The following is an 18874-nucleotide window of genomic DNA, read 5'->3' on the forward strand; positions in this document are numbered from 1 at the left end:
CTTGTGTATTTTCTGCATTATGCAATGATATGGACAGCGACCATGTAACACTTTTACAAGATGCTGGTTATCAAGCGGCAAAGTATTGACACGTTTTTAAATTGAGAGACGAGCTTAAAGTGTTCTTTACTGACCATAATTTTCACTTGTCTACCGCTTGCATGATAACGAGTTTCTCACATGACTGGCCTATCTGGGAGATGTTTTTTCTCACCTGAATGATCTGAATCTAGGATTACAGGGACTCTCATCGACTATATTCAATGTGCGGAACAAAACTGAGGATATGATTAAGAAGTTGGGGCTCTTCTCTGTCTGCATTAACAAGGACAACACACAGGTCTTTCCATCATTGTATAATTTTTGGTGTGCAAATGAACTCAAGCTTACAGACAATGTCATCAAATTGCAACAACCGGTTCTCTGAAAATTGAATTTAATCAGAAGCTTCTGACAGATTTCTGGTTAGGAAGTATCCTGCCTTGGCTCAGAGGTATCCTGCCTTGGCAAATCGTGCTGATAAGACACTTTAATTTTTTTATTTAACCTTTATTTAACTAGGCAAGTCAGTTATTAAGAACAAATTCTTATTTACAATGACGGCCTACTTCAGCCAAACACCGATGCCCTTTGCAACAACGTACCTATGTGAGAGTGGATTCTTGGCCCTCACCAGCATGAAAACTAAATACAGGCACAGACTCTGTGTGAAAAATTATTTAAGACTGGCTCTCTTCAATACAACCCAAGATTGCAGAGTTATGTGCATCCTTTTAAGCACACCCTTCTCATTAACCTGTGTTGAGCTATTCACCATTTATGATGAACAAATAAGGTTTATATGTAAGATGGTTAAATAAAGAGCAAAATGATTGATTATTATTATATTATTATTTGTGCCCTGGCTCTTTGTCACTTCCCACGAGCCGGGTTGTGACAAAAACTCACACTCATTCTTATGTTTAATAAATGTACTGTATAGTGTGTGTGTGGCAGCATTTGAGAGTGCGCTGACCCTGGTGCTAGAGGGGGTACGCAGCTGGAGGTTGAATGTATGAAGGGGTACGGGAGTATAAAAAGTTTGGGAACAACTGCCTTAACGGTTTTGATTGAGCTGTGTTAATTTCTTACCATGCAATTACTTACATTGAGCTACCATACCGCGAGAGTTTGGACTTCTGTTTTTAAGCAAAGAATGAGTCTGAATCGTATTTCACTGTTAGTTTTACACAAATAATTGTTTATTTTCAGTTATAAAATTCTGATTGTTTTTTTTAAATTAAAAGTATAGATGATGGGTGTACTGTTGCTTCTAGTGTTGTATGCGTGTGCTTTCTGTGACTGTCACCCTGATATTGGCTACTAGGTAGCAACTTCCTATGCCCGTTGCCTGACAGTAGTGTCACAGATAGAACAATGAGACAGATATTTCACCGGATGTATAAATATGAAGCATCCGCTTGGCGTTTCCACTCACTACCAAATATGGTTGCGAGAGGAAGCCCAGTAGCCTGCAAAGGGAGAAGATGAAACGGATGGATTTTTGCCGACATTCTGTAGATTTTTTCAAGGTGAAATCTAGGTGGATATCAATATTAGACATTTATTGTGTAGGTTGCTATCCTACTTTAGATAAACTGATGTGAGAGAGAAAAAATGGCCACGTAGCTACTGCCAATGACACTACCATGATACCAAGTGGGACACACTTCATGTAGGCAAGCACAACACAGGGGCACTGGTCGCAGATTTACTATGAGTAATAGTGCAGACCAATCAGCAACGCAAAACGGTCTTGTGTGGCAACAAATCTGCCCAATTAGCTGATTCGCTTTCCATACACCCACTACTTTTGACACACCCACTCGCCCATTCTCCGGTCGCCATATTGGGCTGTAGCTACCCATACTTCCTTGTCCAAAGAAAGGTAGAACCGAAAATGAAATCTAACACCATACAAGAGCAAGGTAGCATGATCTTGAGATAGCGTGTCCCTCCTTTCCAAGATCTCCATTCCGCCAGCAAGAATAAGCAAGAACTTGCAATAATAAGGCCGTGACTTCGGCGATTTTCCTTCAAAATAAAAGTCCCACAATGAAGATGAAAAAATAATACAAACGGTCGAAATTCGTAATATTTTATGAGGAAATGTTAGCAGACTTTGTTTAACAATATGAAAAAATGTATAAATGTAATAGCCTTTATAGCACAAATAATATTATATAGCATTGACATTATTGTTAACAGCATTAAAAGTAATAATTACTAGATAGTTATCATGGTAACAAGAGTAATATAAATTACACAACATTATTTAAAAAGCCTTTATTACTAATAATAATAGTAATAACAATATTAATAATATTACTATATTATTATAGTTTCCAAAACAAAAGAGTTTACACCCAGAGGAGTGTCACTGCTCATTTGGCGGCCCTTATAGAGTGGCCCATCAACTTAAATCCAATCGTTTTTTCATATTGGACATATAATTATTTGATGTACTTTTCCAAGATGGATTTGAAATCACAATCATCTGTTGAATGCTATATGTTGCATGATTATCAGAAATTGTAGTTTGTCTTTCAGGAACTGAAAGCCTGGGACCTTTGAAACATAATGTTCCTTGCCAAGGACTTTTGCTGAAATCACGAAGAGAACCAAGTGGAAGTTGTGTTGATGTTCTTGTAAATTAATTGTTTAAATTCATAAGCATTACTTATGACATTTATATTAGCCAAAAGTTTGAAAGCATAGATTTTAGGCCAGTTATCAATGTATGACTTATTTTCTGTTTCATTTTGTAAATTTTTTTGTGCTTCTGTACTTGTCTAATGACTCATCCTTTTATGGGTGTTTCCCAGCAGTTTGTGATTTGTTAGTATTTTGTATCAGGGATGGCTTCATGTTCCATCCACGTTCTACCACACCTGATTCTACTAATCAGCTTATTAGTAGAAACATGTATGGTAGAACTGGGCTTGAACAAAGTCTTGCACAGCTTGTGGGTCTTTAAGAGCAGGCATGAGCCCTAATTATTAAGTACTAGTTCCAAAGTCTGATTATTGTAGGTTTGGCTATTAAATGGTTGTTTTTGTTGTAATATGTCACTATTTTTACATGTATTTGAAAGTATGTTTCCATATAAATAGTTTAGTTGTTGTTAATGATTTGTGTATTTCCAGGAGCTTGCTCGATTGTCTTAAAAGCGATCAGGGAAGTTATTTTTCAGTTTCTCCAACATTGGCTTAAGCAGGTATCTGTTTCTTCACTTCCCTCTTGAAAATAGGTATTTCAAAGTAGCAACAAATAAAAACTAGCATTGACATTATTTTTGTTTCCATTTGTCATTATTTTGCATTCGTATTCATCAGCAACTCACTTAAGGAGCATAACCAGCTCTATGCCTCAAATATCAGTTTTCTGTAACTTTTCCACAGATTAAGGGCCACTATAATAGTTTAGTGCAATATGTATGTTCCAGAGGAGGCTGGTCAGAGAAGGTATAGGAGGACAGGCTCATTGTTATTGCTGGAATGGAATCAATGGAATGATACCCAGCCTCAGAAGGCTGAAGAAATTCAGCTTGGCCCCTAAGACCCTCACAAACCTTTACAGATGCACAATTGAGAGCATCCTATTGGGCTGTATCACCGCCTGGTAAGGAAACTGCACCGCCCACCACCGCAGCGCTCTCCAGAGGGTGGTGCGGTCTGCCCAATGCATCAACTGGGGCACACTGCCTTCCCTCCAGGACACCTACAGCACCCTATGCCACAGGAAGGCCAAAAAGATCATCAAGGACATCAACCAGGTGAGCCACGGCCTGTTCACCCCGCTACCATCCAGAAGGCAAGATCAGTACAGGTGCATCAAAGCTGGGACCGAGAGACTGAAAAACAGCTTCTATCTCAAGGCCATCAGACTGTTAAATAGCCATCACTAGCCGGCTACCACCTGGTTACTCAACCCTGCACCTTAGAGGCTGCTGCCATATATGGCACACTAGTCACTTTATTAATAATGTTTACATACTGCTTTACTTACTTCATATGTATATACTGTATTCTATTCTACTGTATTTTAGTCAATGCCACTCCAACATTGCTCGTCCTAATATTTATATATTTTTTAATTACATTCTTTTACTTTAGATTTGTGTGTATTGTTGGGAATTGTTAGACAGTACTGTACTGTTGGAGCTAGGAACACAAGCATTTCGCTCTACCCGCAATAACATCTGCTAAATATGTGTGTGTATGTGACCAATAACATTTTATTTGACTTGAAACACACCAAACATATGGAAACAACGTGTTTAACCCCGTTCGATTGATTACATCCCAGCCATTAAAATGAGCTCCTGCCACCAGCCTCCTCTGATATGTTCAATGTAACACTGAACGCTACAAAAAAAGGATATTTTCCATCATTAGTCAGACTTTTAAAAGGACACTAGATGGGGTAGTTGTTCAAAGTGAAATGTTTTAATAAATATGTTTCTCTTTTATTAATCGTGTTCATTTTCTTATATATCTTGTAAACTCTGTTTACTTGGAAACTACAGGTGCTGCTGAGTAAAATGGACCCCCTTTTGCTGCAACACAATGTACAGAAATGGTGCAAAATGTATGTCCGACATGAAATATGGCCTCAAAATGAGCAGCGAAACTACTGGGGGTGTAAACTCTGTGGATTTGGAAATGAAAAGTGCTATTGAGTAGAACGGTTACAACGGCACAATGTATAGATAATTTTGTACAGTGCAATATGTATGTCCAATATGAAGAAGAAATGTTATTTAAGTTGATGGACCACTGTATAAGGGCCGCTAAATGACCAACGACACTCCTCTGGGTGTAAACTCTATGGATTTGAAAACCTCAAGTGCTCCTGAGTAGAATGGACCCCCTTTTACTGTGACACAACGTGCAGATAATTTTGTACAGTGCAATACGTATGTCCAATATGAAAAAACTACTGGATTTAAGTTGATGGCCCACTCTATAAGGGCTGCCAAATGAGCAGAGACACTCCTCTGGGTGTAAACTCTGTGGATTTGGACACTAGAAGTGCTCTTGAGTAGAATGGACTGCCTTTTTACTGCAACACAACATACAGATAATTTTGTATGGTGCAATAAGTGATAGAAGTACACACACACAAACATTGTTGACCATTTAGGCTTGGAAAAAATATACATAAAAAATAAATTACATAACATAATATGGAAATACTGTTAATTATTATTTGTATGATAATTAGTATAAATTAGTATATATGTCGATAGTTGTGCACATTTTCATTATTAATTTACAAAGCATACAGGACGGAACTTTTACTCTGAATGATTCCACAATCCGTGACCCGGAAGTACTTATTTGTTCTTGTCTTTTTCAATCACAGCGGTCTTGCCAATAACAGAAGTTAACGTGATTCTGAAAACCGCTGATCGTGATTAGCTAGTAAGCGAGACATGTATTATACCTCTATAGCTAATTTGTTTAAGATCTTGGGTTTACTAGCTAACATTATTAGTTAGGCGATTTGTGGACGAGTACAGTAAATTATAGCTAGTTACACAACCGGCTTGCCCAGATATAAATATTAATTCTGTCACTTGGTAAATTGAGACCTAGCTGGATGCACTAATACTATGCTAGTTAGCTACTGTTTTTTTTAAGGAATTAGCTAAAATTATGCAGGCCAGATTATTCAACGGAAGTATGTAGAAGCTAACGTTAGTTGGCTGGCTAAATTTAGTAGCTATGAAGAAGAACTTGTTTGCTGTAAAATGTAGCTTGCTTGCTAGCCAAACGTAAAGCTAACGTTAGCCAACGAACGTAATCTTGTAACTGTTTCTGTCATGTGTTACAGCAAATGTTTCTGTCATGTGTTACAGCAAAACAAAGATGTCACAGAAGCGTCGTACCCAGTCTTGGACAGAGTTGAAACAAGCAGGCAACGAATTCTTTAAAACTGGACAGTATGGGGAGGCTACTTCTAGTTACAGCCAGGCTATCAAAGAAGTGGAGAAGTCAGGTAGGCAGCTACCTAACAAGCCAGTCACAACAATGGCTTAATGTTCTAGTAGTGTTTTCTGTGACCAGGCTACATGGTAGGGGACTACATTAAACGTTGGTTCTGGTGTTCTACTTTGTATTCCATGTTATAGAGAAGCTTCTCAGAAACACAACGCTATTTCATGAGGATAGGATTTACATTGTTAAAATCTTATTTTTAAGTTAACGGAAAAGGTCAAGAAGGCAGTGGACGGGTCAAAGTTAATCCCTAGTCAATAATGGCACCAAGACACCTGGATTCTTAAATTCAACAAATTCATATTGTTATGCCATTTTATGGGCTGATGTAGAACAGAGGATTCAGATGAAAGTGAAATGTATTAAATTGAAATGTTATATTATGCAAATGAGTCACTTAATATACAAATCACTAAGGATCTATCATGGTCCACACACACAATGGTCATTAAGAGGATAGGACCGGCTCTTCCCCCTCAGGAGGATGAAAAGATTTGGTATGGGCCCTCAGATCCTCAAAAAGTTATCCAGCTGTGCCATTGAGAGCTTTTTTTTAATTTATTTTTTAACAATGCAAAAGATACAAATGACAAGGACCTTACCTTCCCAGACCCACCTGCTCTCACCCCCATCTCAAGATTTCGCCTTATGATATCCAGTGGAACAACCACTTTACAATAGTGCATCTAAATCTTTTAAGGGGGGGGGGGGTTAGAAGGATTACTTTATCCTATCCTAGGTATTCCTTAAAGAGGTGGGGTTTCAGGTGTCTCCGGAAGGTGGTGATTGACTCCGCTGTCCTGGCGTCGTGAGGGAGCTTGTTCCACCATTGGGGTGCCAGAGCAGCGAACAGTTTTGACTGGGCTGAGCGGGAACTGTGCTTCCGCAGAGGTAGGGGGGCCAGCAGGCCAGTGGTGGATGAACGCAGTGCCCTTGTTTGGGTGTAGGGCTTGATCAGAGCCTGAAGGTATGGAGGTGCCGTTCCCTTCACAGCTCCGTAGGCAATCACCATGGTCTTGTAGCGGATGCGAGCTTCAACTGGAAGCCAGTGGAGAGAGCGGAGGAGCGGGGTGACGTGAGAGAACTTGGGAAGGTTGAACACCAGACGGGCTGCGGCGTTCTGGATGAGTTGTAGGGGTTTAATGGCACAGGCAGTTCCAGTATACTTTATAAAAGAATATCTTGGTATTACTGAGAATTATTATAAAAACTTTGGGAGTCATGACGTTCTGAAGAGGTTTATTCTGTAAGATTTATGGGAAGATTGTTCCATTTAATTAGATCTGCTTTCATATTGTTGAGTAATGGGATAAAGTTATCTTTATACACTGTGTACAAAACCTTGGAAACACCTTACTAATATTGAGTTGCACCCCCTTTTGCCCTCAGAACAGCCTCAATTCGTCAGGGCATGCGCTCTACAAGGTGTCAAAAGAGTTACATAGGAATGCTGGCCCATGTTCACTCCCAATGCTTCCCACAGTTGTGTCAAGTTGGCTGGATGTCCTTTGCATGGTGGGTCATTCTTGATACACATGGGAAACTGTTGAGTGTGAAAAGTCCAGCAGCGTTGCAGTTCTTGATACACTCGAACCGGTGTGCCTGAAACCTACTACCATACCCCGTCAAAAGTACTTCAATCTTTTGTCTTGCCCATTCATCCTCTGAATGGCACACACACAATCCATGTCTCAAGGTTTAAAAATCCTTCTTTAAACTGTCGCCTCCCCTTCATCTACACTGATTTGAAGTGGATTTAACAAGTGACATCAATAAGGGATCATAGCTTTCACCCGATTCACCTGGTCAGTCTGTCATGGAAAGAGCACTTGTTTAATGCTTTTTACACTTAGCGTATATTTGTTGTTTGTGGTCACTAATAAGCATCCTAAGTATTTGATATTGTTTGTGGTCAACTTAATAGATTGCTGTAGATCATTAGTCTTCCTATTGACATTATTTTGTTTTTCCCCCAGGTGAATTTTATTAGTATTCTGAAAATAATTTTAGCAAGGGGGGCATTGTTTTCAATATTGGTTAGGTATAGCAGGACATAATCTGCAAATGCGTTTAGTTTATATTAATGTTTGCCAATACTGATACTTGTTACGCTTGGGTCCTGTCTAATTCTTTCTGCAAGAGATTCAGTTGCCAGTGCCCCTTTCTTAAGCAATTTAATCAGATAATGTATTATTTGTGTATATTTTTGCATCAGCACATTTATTATTTCAGCTGGAAAGTTGAAAGCTTTCAAAGTTTTTAAAAGAAAAGGACATTCAAGATGGTCTTATAGCCTTTTTGACATCAATAGCCATTTTGATGAATGTATACTCTATATACAGTGCATTCGGAAAGACTCCCAGACATTTTGTTAAGTTACAGGCTTATCCTAAAATTGATGAAATAGTTTTCCCCGCTCATCAATCTACACACAAGACCCCATAATGACAAAGTAAAAACAGGTTTTTAGAAATGTTTGCAAATGTATTAAAAATAAACTGATATCACATTTACCTAATTATTCAGACCCTATACTCAGTACTTTGTTGAAGCACGTTTGTCAGCGATTACAGCCTTGAGTCTTCTTGGGTATGATGCTACAAGCTTGGCACAACTGTATTTGGGGAGTTTCTCCCATTCTTCTCTGCAGATCCTCTCAAGCTCTGTCAGGTTGGATGGGTAGCGTCGCTGCACAGCTATTTTTAGGTATCTCCAGAGATGTTCGATCAGGTTCAAGTCCAGGCTCTGGCTGGGCCACTCAAGGCATTGGGCCACTACTGCATTGTCTTGGCTGTGTGGTTAGGGTTGTTATCCTGTTGTAAGGTGAACCTTCACCCCAGTCTGAGGTCCTGAGCACTCTGGAGCAGGTTTTCATCAAGGATCCCTCTGTACTTTGCTCCGTTCATCTTTCCCTCAATCCTGACTAGTCTCCTAGTCCCTGCCGCTGAAAAAACATCCCCACAGCATGGTGCTACCACCACCATGCCTCAAAGTAGAAATGGTGCCAGGTTTCCTCCAGACGTGACACTTGGCATTGAGTTCAATATTGGTTTCATCAGACCCGAGAATCTTGTTTCTCATTGTCGGAGAGTCCTTTAGGTGCTTTTTGGCAAACTCCAAGCGGGCTGTCGTGCCTTTTACTGAAGAGTGGTTTCTGTCTGGCCACTCTACCATAAAGGCATGATTGGTGGAATGCTGCAGAGATGGTTGTCCTTCTGGAAGGTCCTCCCATCTCCACAGTGGAACTCTGGAGCTCTGTCAGAGTGACCATTGGGTTCTTGGTCACCTCCCTGACCAAGGCCCTTCTCCCCTGATTGCTCAGTTTGGCAGGGTGGTCAGCTCTAGGAAGAGTCTTGGTGGTTACCCTTCTCCAGATCTGTGCCTCGTCACAATCCTGACTCGGAGCTCTACTGACAATTCCTTTGACCTCATGGCTTGGTTTTTGCTCTGACATGCACTGTGGGACCTTATACAGACGTGTGTGCCTTTCCATATCATGTCCAATCAATTGAGTGTACCAGAGTAGCACCTGAGCTCAATTTCGAGTCATAGCAAAGGCTCTTAATACTTAGGTAAATAAGGTATTTCTGTTTTTTATTTGTAATAAATTTGCTAACATTTCTAAAAACCTGTTTTTCGCTTTCTCATTATGGGGTATTGTGTGTAGATTGAGGAAAATGTTTTATTTAATCAGAGTAAGACTAACGTAACAAAATGTGGAAAAAGTCAGTCTGAATACTTTCCCAATGTACTGTATACAAAGTATGTGGACACCCCTTCAAATTACTGGATTTGGCTAGTTCAGCCACACCCCTTGCAGACAGGTGTATAAAATCGAGCACACCGCCAATCAAGCTCACAGAACGGGATTGCTGAAGTGTGTAGCGTTTTTTTTAAAGTCTGTCTTCGGGAAGCAATGTCAGCACAAGAACTGTTCGTCGGGAGCTTCATGAAATGGGTTTCCCTGGCTGATCAGCCGCACACAAGCCTAAGATCATCATGCGCAATGCCAAGCATCGGCTGGAGTGGTGTAAAGCTCGCCGCCATTGGACTCTGGAGAAGTGGAAACGCGTTCTTCGCTTCACGAATCTGGGTTTGGCAGATGCCAGGAGAATGCTACCTGCCCCGAATGCATAGTGCCAACTGTGTTGGAAGAGGAATAATGGTCTGGGGCTGTTTTTCATGGTTTGAGCTAGGCCCTTTAGTTCCAGTGAAGGGGAATCTTAAATGCATACAGTGACATTCTATACGATTCTATGCTTCCAACATTGTGGCAACAGTTTGGGGAATGCCCTTTCCTGTTTCAGAATGACAATACCCTTATGCACAAAGCAAGCTCCAGACAGAAATGGTTTGTTGAGATCGGTGTGGAAGAACTTGACTGGCCTGCAGAGCCCTGACCTCAACCCTATTGAACACCTTTGGGATAAATTGGAACGCCGACTGCGAGCCAGGCCTAATCGCTCAACATCGGTGCCCGGCCTCACTAATGCTCTTGTGGCTGAATGGAAGCAAGTCCCCGCAGCAATGTTCCAACATCTAGTGGAAACGGGGGACCAACTCCATATTAATGCCCATGATTTTGGAATGAGATGTTTGATGAGCAGGTGATTAGGCTATTGTGGTTTGTGGAATCCCAGTCCACAATCCCAGTGTGAAGTTGCTGGTTATTAGTGGGAACTGGAACACGCTGTCGATCCCAAACATGCTCAATGGGTGACATGTCTGAGTATGCAGGCCATGGAAGAACTGGGACGTTTTCAGCTTCCGGGAATTGTGTACCAATCCTTGCGACATGGGGCCGTGCATTATCATGCTGAAACAGGAGGTGATGGCGGCGGATGAATGGCACGACAATGGGCATCATGATCTCGTCACGGTGTCTCAGCATTCAAATTTCCATAGATAAAATGCTACTGTGTTCATTGTTCGTAGCTTATGCCTCCCGATACCATAACCCCACCGCCACCATGGAGCACTCTGTTCGCAACGTTGACATCAGCGAACCGCTCACCCACACGACGCCATACGTGCTGTCTGCCATCTGCCCGGTACAGTTGAAACCGGGATTCATCCATGAAAAGCACACTTCTCCAGCGTGCCATTGGCCATCGAAGGTGAGCATTTTCCCACTGAAGTCGGTTACGACGGCGAACTGCAGTAAGGTTAAGACCCTGGTGAGGACGAGGAGCATGCAGATGAGCTTCCCTGAGACGGTTTCTGACAGTTTGTGCAGAAAATCTTCGGTTTTGCAAACCCACAGCTGCCCGCGTGGCTGGTCTCAGACGATCCCGCATGTGATGAAGCCGGATGTGGAGGACCTGGGCTGGAGTGGTTTTACGTGGTCTGCGTTTGTGAGGCCGGTTGGATGTACTGCCATGGTAGAAATTAACATTCAATTATTTGGCAACAGCTCTGGTGGACATTCCGGCAGTCAGCATGCCAATTTGCACACTCCCTCAACTTGAGACATCTGTGGCATTGTGTTGTGTGACACAACTGCACATTTTAGTGGCCTTTTATTTTTCCCAGCACAATGTGCACCTGTGTAATGATGATTCTGTTTAATCAGCTTCTTGATGTGCCACACCTGTCAGGTGGATGGATTATCTTGGCAAGGGAGAAATGTAAACCAATTTGTGGACAAGATTTTAGAGAAACAAGCTTTAAAATTATAATTGGTTTGGCGTCTATTCTTTGTCCTGTCTACATTTGTAATGGTAAAGGTTTTTATTTACATATTTAATAAGAGCATCTTGACTGGCTGAATCACCGCTTGGTGACTGCAAGGTGGTACAGAGGGTAGTGGGTATAGCCCAGTACATCACTGTGGGCCGAGCTCCCTGCCACCCAGGACCTCTATACCAGGCGGTGTCAGAGGAAGGCCCTAAAAATGGTCAGACTCCAGCCACCAAAGTCATAGACTGTTCTCTCTGCTACTACAAGGCAAGCGATGCACCAAGTCTGGAACCAACAGGACCCTGAACAGCTTCTACCCCCAAGCCATAAGACTGCTAAATAGTTAGTTAAATAAATAAATTGATCCTTTTTGCACTGACTTTTTTGTCTCATCACATACACTTGCTGCTACTGTTCATTATCCGTCAATTTTTTCCTAGTTATATTTTCATATCTACCTCAATTACCTAATACCCCTGCACATTGACTCGGTACCCTAGTATGTGTGTATATATACAAGTTCTTTATTTATTAATTATTTATTACTTTTATTATTACATTTTACTTTTCTATTATTTCTCTCTGCATTGTTGGGAAGCATTTCACTATTAGTCTACACCTGTTGTTTACTAAGCATGTGACAAATAACGATTTGAAATGAAGCATTACGGAATACATAATTTAAGCCCAATAATTGAAGGTAGCCTAGTCATATTATTAACAAGACTTTATGCAAAACTGAGAGTTTAACAATTTATGAAATTAGAATACAACTTTATATACTATCTTATGCAAATGAGATATTTAATATGCTAATGAATCTGTAAGAAAAGAAAAGAGAACAAATATAGCCCATTCATCATTGTATCTTTCGGTGCATCTAGCCAGTTTATGGATTGAGGGTAGAAACTGTTCAGTGTCCTGTTGGCTCCAGACTTGGTGCATCGGTACCGCTTGCCGTGCAGTAGCAGAGAGAACAGTCTATGACCTGGGTGGCTGGAGCTAGCCAGCTGCACAGAAAGATAGATGGGACACATGTTCAATTAACTGCTATTTAGCAATGTTTTTATCGATTGTAGGGCTGTAGTCACTGATTTCTGGTAGTTTTTACTTGAAATAATAAAACCATCAATCACAAAATTCGCAGCTGGCAAAATACAGTCAATGCCTCGCAGTGCTACTGCTCGCCCAGCTCGTTGCCTCAGCGAACAGACACTCGCACAAAACACGTTCCATATCCCACAGCTAACAAGCTAGCGCTCATCATTGAAATGGGAGTTGTGACACGTGAATTCGGACCAATCCCTGACGACCTATACATAAACATAGCTACGAAACTCTACTTTGTAACGTGATGTTTTTTTCGTGTCTCTGAAAACATCAATGACAGAAGCGAAGGAAAAACATTTCACCATATATTTCAGACAAAAGACGTCTGATGAAAGTGAAACACCCCCTACTTCCCCCTATTGAGCTTGCTCTGATGTGTTGAGGAATACCCATCGCAAATATAAATACACAGAATTCGTGGGTTTCACAAAAAGGGCTGTCCCACAGATTTGAACGTTCTTTAGCACGGGACTTTACATTTGGGCTCATATCGCGTAAATATGATAACGAACAGTATTGGGATTTTTAGACATGGGTAACAACTGCCACATGAACGTTTAAGTTATTTATTTTGTATTTTGACGACCACATTATTGAAAATATGTGTTTATTGCGTTTCTTTTGGTACAATTCTCGCATAGCGTCCATTGTTTGTCGCGTCACCTAACACCATATACATGTGTTTTATATTGTGCGTCATTTAAGTTTTCTAAAACCAGAACAAGCTTTCGATGTTCTGATACATTGTTAACACTGTAAATACATTTACAGGAAAGAAGAATCCAGAGGATCTTAGTATCCTGTATTCTAACCGTGCAGCCAGTTATCTGAAGGGTGGAAATTGTTGGGACTGTGTGAAGGACTGTACAGTGTAAGTAGCCTACATTGTGGACATTATGTTTTGTGGTAGGCCATGAAGGCCTATTTCTTCGGCTCTACAGTTGGTTCATACTGCTGCAGTAACACTCCTACCTAAGCCATATTGGAATGAAACTGGCAGCGCTTATAAACACAGGGTCGTTAGAATATCAACATCATCTTTTACCAATATACTGTAGCTCATTACTTTGTCCGGTGTTGCTTAGATTGTCTTTCTTTGTCCATACTACTGCAGTAACACTCCTACCCTAAAACGTATCAACATAACATTTTCCCAATTTACTGTAACTCATTACTTTGAAACTGTCTAGTGTTGCTTAGGTTCTGTTCTGTCTTTCCTTGTCCATACTAGAGGTCGACTGATTATGGTTTTTCAGCGCCAATGCCGATTAATCGGCCAATTTTTATTTCTTTGTCATAATGACAATTACCACAATACTGAATGAACACTTATTTTAACTTAATATAATACATAAATAAAATCAATTTAGCCTCAAATAAATAATGGAACACATTCAATTTGGTTTAAATAATTCTAAAACAAAGTGTTGGAGAAGAAAGTAAAAGTGCAATATGTGCCATGTAAAAAAGCTAACGTTTAAGTACCTTGCTCAGAACATGAGAACATATGAAAGCTGGTGGTTCCTTTTAACATGAGTCTTCAATATTCCCAGGTAAGAAGTTTTAGGTTGTAGTTATTATAGGAATTATAGGACTATTTCTCTCTATACCATTTGTATTTCATATACCTTTTGACTATTGGATGTTCTTATAGGCACTTTAGTATTGCCAGTGTAACAGTATAGCTTCCGTCCCTCTCCTCGCCCCTACCTAGGCTCGAACCAGGAACACATCGACAACAGCCACCCTCGAAGCATCGTTACCCATCGCTCCACAAAAGCCGCGGCCCTTGCAGAGCAAGGGGAACAACTACTCCAAGTCTCAGAGCGAGTTACGTCACCGATTGAAACGCTATTAGCACGCACCCCGCTAACTAGCTATCCATTTCACATCGGTTACACCAGCCTAATCTCGGGAGTTGATAGGCTTGAAGTCATAAACAGCTCAATGCTTGAAGCACAGCGAAGAGCTGCTGGCAAACGCACGAAAGTGCTGTTTGAATGAATGCTTACGAGCCTGCTGCTGCCTACCATCGCTCAGTCAGACTGCTCTATCAAATATCAAATCGTAGACCTAATTATAACATAATAACACACAGACATACGAGCCGTTGTTCATTAATATGGTCGAATCCAGAAACGATCATTTCGAAACCAAAACGTTTATTCTTTCAGTGAAATACAGAACAGTTACGTATTTTATCTAACGGGTGGCATCCCTAAGTCTAAATATTGCTGTTACATTGCACAACCGTCAATGTTATGTCATAATTATGTACAATTCTGGCAAGTTAATTACGGTCTTTGTTAGGAATAAATGGACTTCACACAGCTCGCAACGAGCCAGGCAGCCCAAACTGCTGCATATAGCCTGACTGCTTGCACAGAACGCAAGAGAAGTGACACAACTCCCCTAGTTATAAGAAATTCATGTTAGCAGGCAATATTAACTAAATATGCAGGTTTAAAAATATATACTTGTGTATTGATTTTAAAGAAAGGCATTGATGTTTATGGTTAGGTTTGGTGCAACGACAGTGCTAAATCATCACCCGTTTGGCGAAGTAGGCTGTGATTCGATGAGAAATTAACGGGCACCGCATCGATTATATGCAACGCAGGACACGCTAGATAAACTAGTAATATCATCAACCATGTGTAGTTAACTAGTGATTATGTTAAGATTGATTGTCTTTTTATAAGATAAGTTTAATGCTAGCTAGCAACTTACCGAGGCTTCTTGCTGCCCTCGCATAACAGGTAGCCAGCCTGCCACGCAGGCTCCTCGTGGAGTGCAATATAAGGCAGGTGGTTAGAGCGTTGGACTAGTAACCGGAAGGTTGCAAAAACGAATCCCCGAAACAAGGCAGTTAATCCACCGTTCCTAGGCCGTCATTGAAAATAAGAATGTGTTCTTAACTGACTTGCCTAGTTAAAGGCGTAAAATAAAAATAAATAAATTGGTGTCCAAAAATACAGATTTCCGATTGTTATGAAAACTTGAAATCGGCCATTCCGATTAATCGGTCGACCTCTAGTCCATACTACTGCAGAAACACTCATACCTAAAACATATCACGATAATCTTTTTCCAATATACTCAAGTAGCACATTACTTCGTCTGTTGTATAGGTTCTCCGGCTCTCTTTGTCCATACTACTGCAACAATGCTAACTAAAAATGTTTTATTTTATAGATCTCTTGACCTAGTTCCGTTTGGCATCAAGCCTCTCCTTCGCCGGGCTGCAGCGTATGAAGCATTGGAGAAATACAGATTAGCCTATGTGGACTACAAGACGGCCTTACAGATCGACTGTAACATACCTGCAGCCCATGATGGTACCAACAGGTATAACATGTTGCACAAATCCATTTTCACTTACAAAAAGCCTTTCACGTCCTTTAACTTCTGAGAACTTCTGTCATATATAGGGGACATAATCAAGATAGTGGAATGTACAACTTGTTAACACCTCTTTCCTTCTAGAATGACAAAGTGTCTGACAGAGGTGGATGGACTCTCATGGCGAGAGAAGCTCCCACTTATTCCCACTGTTCCGATGGCCGTCAAAGAAAAATTGTCTCTGGCAACAAGCCAACGAACAACGCAACACAATGGCACCAGAGAAAATGAGAAATCTGGTTGGTCTTTCATAGGATTCAGTCTCTCAAATATGAGTAGAAACACAAAATGCTGTTAATAATTTGGCTATTACTATTGGATTCTCATATTTGTACAACCTGTAACAGATGTACAGTAAATAAGAAGATGTATCATTTTTTATTTCAGTCCCAGGAGAGGATTCCATTAAAAAAGCCCTAACCCTGAAAGAGGAAGGCAATGCGCAGGTGAAAAAAGGAGAGTACAAGAAAGCCATAGAGAAATACACTCAGAGCCTCAAACACAGTTCCTCAGAAATCACAACCTACACAAATAGGTGAGACTAATAATGTCTATCTGGTGTGTAGACAAATGCCAACAAAGCCTTGGGAGTGGTATTCCCTACTCTGCATTGCTATATAGTTCTGTGAAATGTTATTGCCCAGCTCCTGTTGTACAATGGATGTGCATAATTCCTATATGGGACTAATTTGTGCCTTTTGTACTATATAGGGCACTTTGCTACCTCTCTGTGAAGATGTACAAGGAGGCAGTGCAAGATTGTGAAGAGGCCCTGCGACTCGACCCCGCTAATATCAAGGCCCTGTACAGACGAGCACAGGCACACAAGGAGCTGAAAGTGAGAGCCTTTCTGATGAACAAAAAATTGTTAGTACATTGTAAGGAGTTTTTGCATTTTGTTTGATGTGTTCATTTTGCCGTTCAGGACTACAAAGCTTGCATTGAAGATCTAAACAGCTTGCTGAAAGTTGAGCCAAAGAACACAGCCGGACAGAATTTACTGCTGGAAGTGCAAAAGAAGAAATGAGCTTGTGATTTGGATGGTTGCCTGTGGATGTGAAGGACCCTACGCTGACCTGGTGTACATGCCTGAAGTGCCTGTATTCACTCACAGAAGCAGGTTTTCCAATCTATTTCCTGGCCTGTTTAACTTAAATCCACTCAAGATGGAGTATTGCTTTGACTACTACAGAGGAAGCACAGTCAATGCAGTGCATATTTAGCCTTCATATACATCATGCAATCACTGCATGAAACTGAAAATATAACATTCAACCATTGTTTCACAAGGACAATGCATTTGTATGCATTTCCACTAGCATAAGAGATTTTCACGATCAACTACTATTGTAGTTGAAGATATAGTTCACCCAAATTACAAAATTACATTGGTTTACTTAGACTTACTCTGTAAGCATTCTATGGACGAGGTAGGACAGCAATCCATGCATCATTTTTGTTTACCTGGCCACTGTTTCAAATGCTAACTTTTTAACATTTATGGCACAAATCCAATGCAAGTCTATCGTACCTATATTAGCATTCTCGCACTTAATGTCCAAATCATTTTAAGTAACTTATGAGTTAAACAATCCACTTTTAGATACTTTAGGATGATTTGGACATGAAGCATGAAAATTGTAATATAAGCATCTATTTATATTATCTTTAATATAGCTATAGGTTAACTATCCCTTTAAGATCGTAGTTATCTTGGGCTTCCGAGTGGCACAGCGGTCTAAGGCACTGCATCTTAGTGCTAGAGGCGTCACTACAGACACGGCCGTGATTGGGAGTCCCATTGGGCGGCGCACAATTGGCCCAGCGTCGTCCGGGTTTGGCCGGTTTAGGCCGTCATTGTAAGTAAGAATTTGTTCTTAACTGACTTGCCTAGTTTAAATAAAGGTACAATTTTAAAAAATCGTAACATTTTATGGGTATTTTCATTGAGTCGAGGAAAGTAACACTATACCAGAGAAACAGATGGTTACCGTATTATTGTGAATTTAAGAGCATATTGAAACATCATTACCACCTGTATCACCTAACATGTTGACAATTCTATCAGTAATGCATAATCTTTAGATGTCATTTTTTTTTGCAGATTAGGATTCAGGAAACAAACAAGGGACAAATCAAACTCTCATCCTCCCTGATGGGGGCTGAATTGGATGATACCAGTTGTGAAACTAGTTGTTTTCCATCGTCCAGTTGTTGCTTCAATTACGGAATGTTTGAACATCATTTTTGGTAAATTTATCTTTGGAATCAGTGCTTTTGCAGTGGTGACGCAAGTTAGTCTGAGTGTTTTACATTTCAGCAATGTCATCTGGGTATATTGGTGATTGCAGCACTTTTTTTCAATTCTGTGAAATGTTGGAACGCTTACCTCATGGTGCAAAATAATAAAGATATTACTTTATACACCATGTAATCATGGAATTTCAATATGTCAATTAAGGGTCAGCAATATTTCCCAAATGCACGTATCCTACATGGTCAAAGGTATGTGGACACCTGCTCGTCTAACATCTCCTTCCAAAATCATGGGCATTAATATGAATTTGGTCCCCCCTTTGCTTCTATAACAGCCATTAATCTTCTGGGAAGGCTTTCCACTAGATGTTGGAACATTGCTGCAG

General features: G+C 40.5%; 1 protein-coding gene across 1 annotated transcript; it reads left to right on the top strand.

Annotated features, from left to right (window-relative positions):
• Nucleotides 1-5383: 5383 nt before the first annotated feature.
• tomm34 (translocase of outer mitochondrial membrane 34) lies at nucleotides 5384-18661 on the top strand. Its single transcript, XM_014165910.3, has 8 exons — nucleotides 5384-5465; nucleotides 5903-6042; nucleotides 13602-13701; nucleotides 16026-16178; nucleotides 16317-16471; nucleotides 16620-16767; nucleotides 16944-17070; nucleotides 17158-18661. The coding sequence occupies exons 2-8, from the start codon at nucleotides 5913-5915 to the stop codon at nucleotides 17257-17259; spliced, it is 915 nt and encodes a 304-aa protein (XP_014021385.3). The 5' UTR covers nucleotides 5384-5465; nucleotides 5903-5912; the 3' UTR covers nucleotides 17260-18661.
• The last annotated feature ends 213 nt before the right edge of the window (nucleotides 18662-18874 follow it).

This window comes from Salmo salar, chromosome 22, assembly GCF_965601325.2.
Source record: "Salmo salar chromosome 22, fSalSal1, whole genome shotgun sequence".
Classification (NCBI taxonomy): domain Eukaryota; kingdom Metazoa; phylum Chordata; class Actinopteri; order Salmoniformes; family Salmonidae; genus Salmo; species Salmo salar.